This window comes from Miscanthus floridulus, chromosome 10 (assembly GCF_019320115.1).
Source record: "Miscanthus floridulus cultivar M001 chromosome 10, ASM1932011v1, whole genome shotgun sequence".
NCBI classification, from domain to species: Eukaryota; Viridiplantae; Streptophyta; class Magnoliopsida; order Poales; family Poaceae; genus Miscanthus; species Miscanthus floridulus.
Window position 1 is genome coordinate 90,416,248 of NC_089589.1, and position 11,611 is coordinate 90,427,858.

An 11,611-nucleotide genomic window follows, 5' to 3' on the forward strand; every position below is an offset into this window, starting at 1 on the left:
TCATGCCGTCCATCCGAGCCACCGTGAAGTCATGCACCTCATGGACCAAAATGCCACTACAAAACAGGTGTGGTAGCTGCATCCCTGTCGGAATGAACCATGGGAGAGGGAGACACGGTAGCTGCATCCCCCGTCGGAATGAAACATGGAAGTGAACTAGGTCAGGGAGATTTTTCACTTTGCAAATGGACTTCAAGAAAGAGCTTAACAGCATATTTCTTTCACATTGCAATAAAAAAATCTGAAATCATGACTGAGGCTAGTTTATCAGACTATCCTCAGTCATGATTATACTAGGACATGACGACTAGGAAGGCCAACAAAAACAAAATCTCCACCAAAGTCCGGTGAAGGGACGGCAACGTTGGAACGCCGCGTGAGGCAGCGCCGCTGGACGGTGGCCCTTCTAGGCGAATGTAGTCATACATGACCCCGGCGACCATGGCCGGACCTTCCGGTCCTTGCTGTGTGATGAGTTCTAGGCCAATGGTGTTGTCGCCTTGGCGCAGCAGGTGGCCCCCGACCGCGAACTCGAGGCTCCGCTGCATGCCGTGTATCCCGTGGCGCGTGATCGCGTTGTCGTCCCCCATGTCGGCCGTCGTAAACACCCCGCCTCTCCTCGCATCCCCGTTCACTTGCACCTGCAATCTGCACATTTCAGAAGATGCAAGGGCGATCCGCAGCGTGTAGTCGCCGTCTGCCACGACGCGGTCCAGATTGAACCGTATCTGCCATGTTGTTGGCACGGCAACCTGGCCTACCTTTCTGCACATCAACATATATAGTTACCATTACCAAAGTTGGTTTGTGTTTTACTTTTTTTACAGTAATATAATGCGGCATTATTACCTTGTGACATGTGCAAAGAACCAGTCCTTGGACTCGTTGCTTTCACCGACCGTGAAGACGAGATCCTTGTCCGGGTACAAGTCGGCGTACCTCTCCCACAGACCGTACTGCCGGTACCTGTCTCGGTCGTCGACGAAGACCCTGTTGACGTACTTGGGGTCCGGGTCCGGGACGTAGAACTCCGCCGCCGTCCGGTCGGGGACGCCGATTTCCCACAGCGTCGGGCCGGACCTCGGGGGCTCGAACACAAGGTCACCGACGGCAACGGCACGACCTGGCGCTACGGTCAGCGGCGAGCCGTCGTAGCGGCGGTAGTCTCCAAGAACCCCCGGAACAAACGCGTACAGATCGTACACTCCTACCCTGACGTTGGCGATGCTGAACGTGCCGTCGGACGCGGCCCTCGTCCAGAACTGGTAGCCCTTGCTCTCCGTCGCCCAGGAGCCCGGCTGCCCGGGCGAGGCCAGGCCGACGAAGGCCGCCGTCCCAGCGGGCATGTCGTGCTTCTTGCTCAGGTGCTTGTCCCTGACCAACAGCCTCCCGGTAACGGATCCTCTCTCGGCTGACTTGGGGAAGTCCGGTGACGCCAGGAAGCCGTAGGGCCAGTTCGTCGCCTCCGCCTCCGCCTGCGCCTTGGCGTCCTCCCACAGGTCGGCTCTGCTGGGACCTGAGTTGAGGTAGATGAACACCGGGCCGAGGACCTTCTTCCACTCCTCGCCGTCGTCGATGTTGGGCACCATGTACTTGCCGACATAATGCGTCCCCATAAACATCTGATGGAAAGAAACCATAGTAAGATCCTACGAGCTTTTCAGTCTACTGATGGAGACTCCTTTGATTTGGATGGTGCTTTGGTGGTGGCTTACGGTGAGGGATGTGGGGCCGACGTGGGAGGTGAGCTCCCGCTTGAGAGGGCCGCCGCTCTTGAACTCGTTGCTGGGCGTGATGACCCAGAAACCAATTGGGTTTGGATCGCTGTCGCTAATCCATCCGTGAACAACGTTGTCCTTGTTATCCAGCGAGTACTGGTACTTGTCATCCACCTGCACATGAATCATGAATTGTTACGCTTGTCACACTTCCACCAAAATTTGGAGGTAATTTTGGTTTTCGAGTATGTTGTCATTAGTTAAATTACTACTGTTTATATATTACCTCTCCTCGGAATTGGGGTTCCTTGGGGTCAACCAGCAGAACAGCCTCCTTGTAAGCCAGCGGAACAGCACGAGGTTCTTCTCTGTCCACCGCGCTGGGCATGTACCTCTGTATGTCGTCTGTAATAGCCATGTAATTGAACCTAGTAGCACAGATTTCACGTAGGCAACATCTCAGCTTTCAGAGAATCGACGATGCAAAGCAGCAGAGCGATGATCAATTGTGTTCAAAAACTTAAAAGAGTGATGATGATGATGATGATGATACTCACTTTGCCGTGTTAAGCTTGAAGACGAGCCGAGCCTCCGTGATGTTGAGAGCAGGGTAGGCCCTGTCATGCTCAAAGATGGCATAGCAGTAGAACCCAGAGCTACCTCTCAGCATCACAAGCCTGAACCAGTGGTCTTAGCAAACTCCGGATCGAGATAGTTTGTACTATTTCAGATGAGGAAACAGTATCTAAAACAAGAAGTTACAAAAACGGAACAACATGAAGAATTTGGCACCTCTTGTCGATGTTTAGCCGAATGCTATTTTGATGTGATGGGTTATACGTATTCCTGAAAGAAAGCTCCACTTGATCTTCACTCGAGGACACTACGTTGAACTCTGTACTATCCAACCTGTATGAGTGTAACCAGTAAACGCAATCGTTGCTGCAAATCACAGGATACATGTGGAGTGGCTTTTTGACTCAAAGCAGAGCTGACAGCTTGACACTTAGTACTCTAAGCTCTGTCATTTGCCTTAATTCTCCTATAGTCCCATTTGATGACATAATTCTATTAATTTCAGGATCAAGTTGAGAGTAATGCTTATGAGGTTGGCAGCAAGAATACAGAATCTAGCAATCACTCACGTGTTGTACTGTCCTGGGAGACCAGAGCCGGGATAGTTCCATACCGAATCCCAATACCTGGAAGGGAAGGGGCAAATTTCTGAATGGCAGAAAGGAGGGGGCGGGCAGATAAAAGAAGAGCCAGAAGCCCAGAGCACAACTGTAAGGTGGATGCACTCGTCAGTTACCCTCCGGAGTCTCCGTCGCCAGCGTCGTACTCCAGCAGGTTGGGCTCGCCGCTGTACATGACACCGGTGATCCGGCCCTCCGGCGCCGACAGCGCCACCTGCACCGCGCCATTGTCCACGACCACCTGGAAACGAATCAATGGGCAACCAAACCAATCAATCATCGCGCCAGCAATAATGCCACGTCAGCGGTAAGCTCGCCTGCTGGCTCGTACGGTCGTTACCTGGCGCGGGTCGACGCGTAGCGTAACACCACGGCCGGCAGCTGCTGCTTGCGCGGAGGCCACGGCGAGCCGTGGCAGTAGCGACGCCGTGACGACGAGCAGGATGAGGAATGACCGAGCTTGAGCAGCGGCGGCCGCCATGTGCGAGTGCTGTGCAGGAGTATACCTTGAAACGTATCTACGCGGCGCGCGGCGGCCGGAGCAGAACGATGAGCCTCGCCCTCGTCCATGTGAGCCTCGCTCACCGGATCGCTGCTGAGAGTTAAATACTCCACGTAACAGGTAGTAGCAGTGAGTGACTCTTGCCCTTCGGCGACGACAAGGAAGAAGCAGCAGGGTTGCGGTGCTCTGTTGCCAAGGAATCTCTCCTGCGGGAAGACGAGGAAACGTATCGAGTTGTTGCCCCACAGGAATGAGCACTACGAACTGCGATGTATTTTATTTTAGTTACTTGGATTGGAGAGTCACCTCGCGTAAATTTTGATACCAGTTTGTAACAAAGAAGGCACCGTTTGTACCAATGTCCATGCCTACGGCTTAGCGCACTGTTGCGAAGCCGAAAGTCACAGATCTGGGAAAAAATTTTGAGCAAAAAGAACAAATAATCTGGAATATGAAGGATAAAAAAGGAGGCCTTCTATTGCCTGCTCGACCATAAGATAATTAGCTAGTGGTCACCATTTTATTTAATTTTATTTTAAATATAGAGATACGGCGCGCTTACCCAAGGTGCAGGGCGGCCGTCGCTGGTCATGAGTTACGTTCAAATTCACTCTGTCGCCACAGGTCCACTACATATCCACTTTGCGCGGCATGGCTCGGCACCGAACTGGCATCGTGCACCCACACATCTTTCAATAACCTTTTTGTTTCAGCTTGGAAAACAACCCCAAGCTAGTAGTAAAAGACAGCTGAACACAATTCCTAAGCTGAAACAAACAAGACCGAACCGTGACGTCACGTCTTCATTTGTATTGAATAGCATTGCAATGACAGGATAACGAAAAACATCAAAATCGCATCAGTAGACGGATCCCTCATCAGTCATCACTCTACATTCTGGGTGGGTGCTCTGCTATCCAGAGTTTAATGACAGATTAGACCACCAGCTCATAACTCATTGGACAATGCAATGCTATGCCTTTATACATCACCCCATCTCTAGATTTGCTATCTGCTTTCCGATCTTATCACGGATCAACAACAGTGATGTACAATGAAGACATACTACCACCTGAACACCTGCGCAGCAGATTACCAAAACTGGCACCATTTGGGGCATGACAAAAAAATTACCAGCATGGCCAATTTAAAAGCATGGCCAATCAAACCTACACCCGTCGTAAGTGGTTAATGCAAAACTGAGCTCTCGAAGAGCATGATGTTTGGCGGCGTTCCTAGCCGACCTCCTCAGCCTATGATCGTGCCGGGTTCTTGTATGGTGGAAGGACATGGTACCTCTTTACATGATATTTCCTTGACCTGCAGTACGACACGAGGCGCCTCTCGTCCACCTCCCCAGTGTTCGACAACCCGACGCCATACTCCAGTAGCCTCCTGACATCTCTGGGAATGGGGCTTTGACACTGACCGTCCCACCAAGCAGGAGGGAGGAGCGGGGTCAAGGCGCACTGGTGCGGCTGGTGCCGACAGCTTAGAGGACCAGCGTATCTGTTCCAGATATGGCCCCAACAAACCTGCGTTGAGAGCCCCTCGACCAGCAAGTTACTGTGGACGCTGCTTAGGAAGGTGAAGTTGGTGCCTGAAGGCTCTCGACCTTATTATACAAGAAAAGGGTAGGCTGATTTAGGTTGAGGGTTCAAGACTGGACTAAATGCAAAATGCGACGACACAGGTGGTGCCCACACGACGATGTGCTCCAGTGACAACTGCGTATCTGGCCTGTGCAGCTACAAAGAAATCAACAAACGCCACCCACCTTGGAGCTGATCCCCAGTCTCTTGAACGAAAATCCAAAGGCTTGCACAAAAAAAAAGGGTCTTGAGTTCAGGGAACAAGATGTGAAACCAGATAGATGCAAAAGTATCCACAGAAATACCACAAATGCCAAAAGTTGCCCGTTGTTGATCAAACAAACGTAGTGACAACTTGTGTTCTTAGACTAAAACAAAATCTTATATTAATGAATAGTGCCATACTGTTATCTTTATGATCAGGATAGTTTTGAACTGTAAGTAGAACATTTACCACGACATCCACAGTTTAAGGTTGCCTCAGGCACCTCTTGCAGGTAATGCACATATGCCAATCCTACCATTGGCAAAGGAATACTGCATTATATGTTTTCGAAAGCAGGTAAATCGCTTAAAAAGATAACAAATGTTATGTTGTGTACTTGTGGTTCTATGCATGAGCTACTCCCTCCGTCCTAAAATATAAGGCATTGAAGCATTCAAAATTTGTCCAAATTATAAGGTATTCTAGGTGAATTAACTCCCCCAAAGCACCAATCACATACGTACCTGCCATTAATGTCTACCACCATGCTCAAAATATGGTAAGCACAAGATCTCTCTATAGTTAAAACAGGGCTACATGTGTCATTTGTTTTACCTCATAATTTTGTCCTAGAATTGCTAGGATGTTGTAAGAACTGTATATACACATATGGATTGTAACAATTCCACATGTGTATGGAAGAATGCTTCAAAATAGAAAACACGAAATATAGACATGAGAACAAAACAAAGAAAGAAGATCCTCAAGAAAGCAGCACAGGATAAAATATGCACAAGATGACAAGAAATCTGGAAGCAACTTAATTGAAAAAATTGCCAAAATTGGAGAGCCAGCTCCACACTAGCAAAATAGAGTTGTGCATTACTAACATAGCAACTTTAGGAAATATGCATATTTGTTTTGTTTTTTTTTCATTTCCTGATATAAACTGTAATGCCCTTCACACAAATCTAGCATAAAATGTTACTCCTAAAGATTGCAATAAGGTTCAGAAATAAGAAAGCTGTAGAGGAAACAGTAACAGTTATGGGGCTATGAGATGATGAGAGTGAATAATACCTTATCATTTCCAACTATCTCCAGACCAGAAGTCTTGGCAAACAACTTGTAATCAAAATAAAGAACCTGAAAACAATTGCAGAATGAACATCCAACTTTCTAATACAACAACAACAAAGCCTTTAAGTCCCAAACAAGTTGGGGTAGGCTAGAGTTGAAACCCAGCAGAAGCAATCAAGGTTCAGGCACGTGAATAGCTGTTTTCCAAACACTCCTATCTAAGGCTAAGTCTTTGGGTATATTCCATCCTTTCAAGTCTCCTTTTATTGCCTCTACCCAAGTCAACTTCGGTCTTCCTCTGTCTCTCTTCACGTTACTATCCTGGCTTAGGATTCTACTACGCACCGGTGCCTCTGGAGGTCTCCGTTGGACATGTCCAAACCATCAAACATCCAGCATTTGTGAAGGAGATAAAGTCAGACATCAGTGAGTTTGCAGAGGTTAGCTGCTAGATTGAATTGAATACTACAGGGTGAACTTAGCACCATATTTCAAGCACCATAGAGATTGAAATATGGTGCTTGAAATATGGTGCTAAGTTCACCCTGTAGTATTCAATTCAATCTAGCAGCTAACCTCTGCAAACTCACTGATGTCTGACTTTATCTCCTTCACAAATGCTGGTGTGTCTGAGACCAATGCCACCAGAGGTGTACCCTTGATATAGCTAATCTGTAGGGCTCTCTTAATACAAAGAACTGCAGCTTTTCTTGCTCGGACTGGCCTAGAGTAATAATAGGAGCTAATCTTCAACTTTTCAAAACATATGATGTAGAAGAGACAGTGTTCTAAAACATAGGCGTGTAGCCAACTATCGCCTGATTAGCTCTTTAGATCGCCAGATATGTTGTACAACACTAAGTGTTGCTAACAGATTATCTGCATGATACATGTGGTGGACATTCTGAAACTGAAAGATATTGAGTAAATATTGAAATTGACTATTACCGATTCAAACTTAAGTTTGAAGATTATATTACAGAAATAAAAGAAATATGCAAAGCTATCTTAGGTCACATTAACAATTTCGGCTACAAAGAAGCATTTTCAGTGACTACTGATGAACGAGATAAGTAAGCAGGTGAAATTGCATGATATCCATATTCTACTATACTGCACTTTTCCTTTTTGAACTGATGGGACAATCTATATAGTTAATGTTAGAATGTATATGCGCCGTGCGGACTTGGATCACCGGCACCATCACCGACACCCTCGCCTGAAAGGAATAGAGATTGTGTGGAATATTGGATTGGATTGATCGGCTGTTCTCCACGTTCCAGGGGGCGGCGCCCCTTTGGCCACTGCCGCTGCCGCCCCCCTGGACCTACCAGGCCCAGCAGCCGGCAAACCACCACCTATTAAGTTGCATGGACCGACCAGTTCAACCCAAAAGCTTAAGCTGATGGGGAGAGGTGGGCAATTCACTTATATTACAACACTCCCCCTCACGTGGAGGCTCCATCAGGCCTCAGACATGGAATAGGAGCGAGCAGCAATTATTTCATTTAATTGCGCTAACCAGAATTCGAACTCAAGACCTCTGGCTCCTTGGACTTGGGTCTTCATCTGCGTGCTTCTAGCCAGTCTGAACTTGTGGTCTACTTAGACGCAGATTGGGCCAGTTGTCCCGAACACTCGTAAGTCTACATCAGGCTATGCTGTGTTCCTCGGCGACAACTTGGTCTCCTGGTCCTCCAAGCGCCAGAACACTGTCTCCCGCTCCAGTGCCGAAGCTGAGTATTGTGCTGTCGCCAATGCCGTCGCCGAGGCTTCCTGGTTGCGCCAGCTGCTGGCTGAGTTGCACACACCTTTGCTCCAAGCGACCCTGGTCTATTGTGACAACATCAGCACCGTGTACATGTCTTCCAACCCCGATCAGCATCAGCGTACCAAGCACATTGAGATTGATCTTCACTTCGTTCGAGAACGAGTGGCACTTGGAGCTGTCCGCGTCCTTAACGTCCCGACGAAGTTCGCTGACATCTTCACCAAAGGGCTGCCAACTTCTGTCTTCACGGAGTTTCGGTCCAGTCTCAACGTCCGACTCATTGACGCTGCGACTGTGGGGGCGTGTTAGAATGTATATGTGTTGTGCGTGTGTATATGGTAGGCCCAAGCCTAGTATAGCCGGCTGGCCCCTGTATTCGGTTAGAGAGATATGAGGAAATCTCGGTTGGTTCTCTTTCTATAAGCCACGAGATCTCCTCTCCCCTATATATATGTACTTAAGTCTCTCCAATCAATCCAATCCAATATTCCACACAATCTCTATTCCTTTCAGTTACTTCAATTTACACAAGCATCCACAAATTGTGTGCCGTACCTATTCGCCATCATGCGCGTGTGCAAAACAATATCTGGATTCGCACCCTTCAAAGCCCAGTCAACTGCTTCTTGAACTTTGCTGGATGGAGATATGATAGCTCGCATAAGTTCACCAAATGTATTAGGCCTGGCATACAATGAGTCTGGCAATCCAAAAAGAGCCGACGCAGCAGCCTTCATTCTAGGATGAACATTCTTCAGAAAAAAAACTGAATCCCAACTGCATCTGTTGCACCATCAAACCTAGAATTGTGAATAAGTAGCACCATTCAGCATGTTTTTTACACGTAGCTTTTTTTTTAACTAATTACTCAAGAAAAGAAAGCAAACGAACTGCACTAGTGTGTAAAAAACTGAACAAACAAGAAAGAATAAATGCACTACGGCAAATGATCAGTTACATAAGAAATGCACACTAAAGGAAATGACTGGTTATTGGTCACTTAAGGCTTAAGAAATAAAAATTTAACATTACAGGACTTGTTCTCTAAACCCTAAGCCTTGTGTAAGTGCAAGATGTGACAGATATCTTCATCATCTAGTGTGCCTCTGGAGTAAATTAGGAAACTTATCACTGTTACTATTTTGTGCACTTCTTCCTATCAATAACATATACAGGTCATGCCAAGAGAAATATTGTAAAACGTAAAAATTATTGTAGGCTGTAACTGTAGTACTAACCAGATAATTGGATCTTTCCAGTTATTCCAGTCACTACACAGAACATTCGTCTCAGCTGGATTTTCAACAATGTCCACTCTAATATTCAGATCTCTACTGTATGTTCTAGCACAGCGATGCTTCCTCCACAAATGTTTGATTTCATGAATAGTGAATGACTGGTTGGTATAAGAAATGTACTCCCCAAAAGGATACAGTTGCCTGTTTGATAGAGAGGAACAAAAATTCATAAGTGGATAACAAATATTAATCACCACTGCTACTAAACTACAGAATCTATGTATCATGGGTTCACAGCCATGATAATACGCAACAATTCACAATTAAACATCCTGTAAAAATTAACACTATATAAGAAACACAAAATTTGAAAAATGCTTAGCAACGATAACAGGAAAACAAGTAATTTCATAGAACTCTGTGCTTCCAATGAATCGCATAGCAGTCAAATCAAAGATAAAGATGAAAAGTAGCTGAGTGTAAATGCATATGCCTTGTTTGCCCGATGATCAAAGATCGGTTTAACATGACACTCAAGGCTCCCGCTGTTAAGATCTTGTACATTTCATTGCCAAATCCAGCTTCAGACGCTTTCCCCAACACAAAGCCTTGTTTGCAGAATTCATGGGCAGGAAGCGTTCTCACTCTTTCTGCTCCTGGCAAGTTAATTGAAGCTGTAAACGTTGGGCTCCTGTGCATAACTACAAAGTGCAATTCTGCATGCAAAGCTATTGGATACATCACAGTTGATTTATGACTGAACTATGTGATGCACATGTTAATTTACATTTCGTATGCATGTGATGGACCACAAACTTGATAGCTTTTAATTTATGTGTCTTTCTCCTGAACAAGTTTGTATCATGTGAATGGAAATTTTGTTGAATCAAGTAAACCAATGCCTCAAACACTTCAATAAACAGTAGTAGAAGATAGGCGACCATCTTTCAATTTTGTCTTAATGATCATACACAGATTGTTCTGTTTATTAGCTGTTGATGTTCACAGCGACACTATATTGTGACAGGAAGCCCAAGGAGTAATAAACGACCTATCTAGACACTGCAGTTATAAATGGATATACTGGTGCATAATGTAGAAGAATGCTAGTGGATATGTACCAAAATTCAGTTTGGTTCAAGGTTCTGTAATACACAATCCTAATGCGAATCCTAGAAACGACCACATGTAGTGGGGCGATTGATGGCAGCAAGAGGTTGAGAACATTACTTCGACCAATGTCGATTTCTGCCACCCCCAGCAGCATAAACTCTTGAGAAATGCATCCCAGACGGCAAAGTAAAAATAATAGTAAACAACTAGACAATACATTAGTTGTTGCAAAGTTCATAGAAAGTCTACTAATGTTTGGACATTGCCAACCTGTCCCGCTTCCTCACTTTTGAGGCTAGTACCCAATTCAATTCCTGAATATATCACAGAAGTAACTACTGTATTGACAGCGTATGGCATCCAATCAAACGATTTAGGCATCATATTCTAATTCACATACACGACGCATGACTAACAAACCATCTCTCAGAATTCAATGGGTCGAACACGCAGCATTTCCAGGGGGATAAAAAGAGAGATCAAAATCGAGCTGGCGTCCTCTTCGTGATCGGAACGCACCGTGGAGCTCGAAGTGGCGCCGGATCATCTCGCGGACCCGCAGGCTGGCCTGCTCCGGAGAGCCCCGCCCAGCGCCCGCGGCCTCCTCCCCCATCCTCTCCACCGTCGCGCACGCGGAACCGTCAGCGACGACCGCCGAGTCACCAGCCTCCGGATCCCGCTCCGCGGGAGGCGAGTCGTCGAGGAGCTCGCCCGAGGAGTCGCGGGCGCGGGACGCGGCGGAGGGGTTTGGGGGGTTAGGGCCGTGGCTGTGCTGGAGTAGTATGAGGAGCATGAGGGCCGCAGCGGAGAAGGCGGCCACGAGGAGGACTCGCTGAAGGAGACGCGGTGGCGAGCGGCCCCCGCGCCGCCATCGCGTGGGCGCCGGCGGCATGGGGGTGGCCGTCGCCGCGGTCATCAGAGCAGCTGCGCGGGACTGGAGTACTGGGCTGGAGCGAGCACGCTTTGGGCTGGGCCCGTGCCGGTGTTGATGTTTTTTTTTTCTTTTTTTTTGTTTTTGAATGTGGGGCCAGGGATTAAGGACATGTTTATCTTGTCGACTACTCCCTCTATCCCAAAATAAGTGCACTTCTATTAAAAAAATAAGTGCACTTCTAGATTTTGAGTGAAGAGATCAATGTTAATGAAAAATTACATATACCCCTATAAAGATGTAATCATTGTACTTTAACAAGAGA

General features: G+C 46.9%; 2 protein-coding genes across 6 annotated transcripts; both read right to left on the minus strand.

Moving 5' to 3' along the window:
• Positions 1-293: 293 nt before the first annotated feature.
• LOC136485074 (uncharacterized) lies at positions 294-3,395 on the minus strand. The gene is made up of 9 exons (XM_066482022.1): positions 3,255-3,395; positions 3,031-3,155; positions 2,864-2,920; positions 2,511-2,627; positions 2,276-2,395; positions 2,005-2,146; positions 1,716-1,892; positions 850-1,622; positions 294-765 (listed from the first exon to the last, which is right to left on the minus strand). Exons 1-9 carry the CDS (start codon positions 3,393-3,395, stop codon positions 294-296), a joined length of 2,124 nt encoding a protein of 707 aa, XP_066338119.1.
• Positions 3,396-4,203: 808 nt separating this feature from the next.
• LOC136486860 (uncharacterized) lies at positions 4,204-11,366 on the minus strand. Of its 5 annotated transcripts, XR_010767026.1 has the most exons (7): positions 10,935-11,366; positions 9,796-9,958; positions 9,303-9,503; positions 8,620-8,864; positions 6,294-6,359; positions 5,194-5,234; positions 4,207-5,031 (listed from the first exon to the last, which is right to left on the minus strand). XR_010767026.1 is itself a non-coding variant. In XM_066483905.1 (4 exons), the coding sequence occupies exons 1-4, from the start codon at positions 11,329-11,331 to the stop codon at positions 8,819-8,821; spliced, it is 807 nt and encodes a 268-aa protein (XP_066340002.1). In that variant the 5' UTR covers positions 11,332-11,366; the 3' UTR covers positions 7,197-8,818. The 5 variants fall into 5 exon arrangements, 1 of the variants encoding a protein (XP_066340002.1); XR_010767028.1 differs by having other exon boundaries at positions 4,204-5,234; positions 8,620-8,847; XR_010767027.1 differs by having other exon boundaries at positions 4,207-5,234; positions 9,796-9,952.
• Between the last annotated feature and the right edge of the window lie 245 nt (positions 11,367-11,611).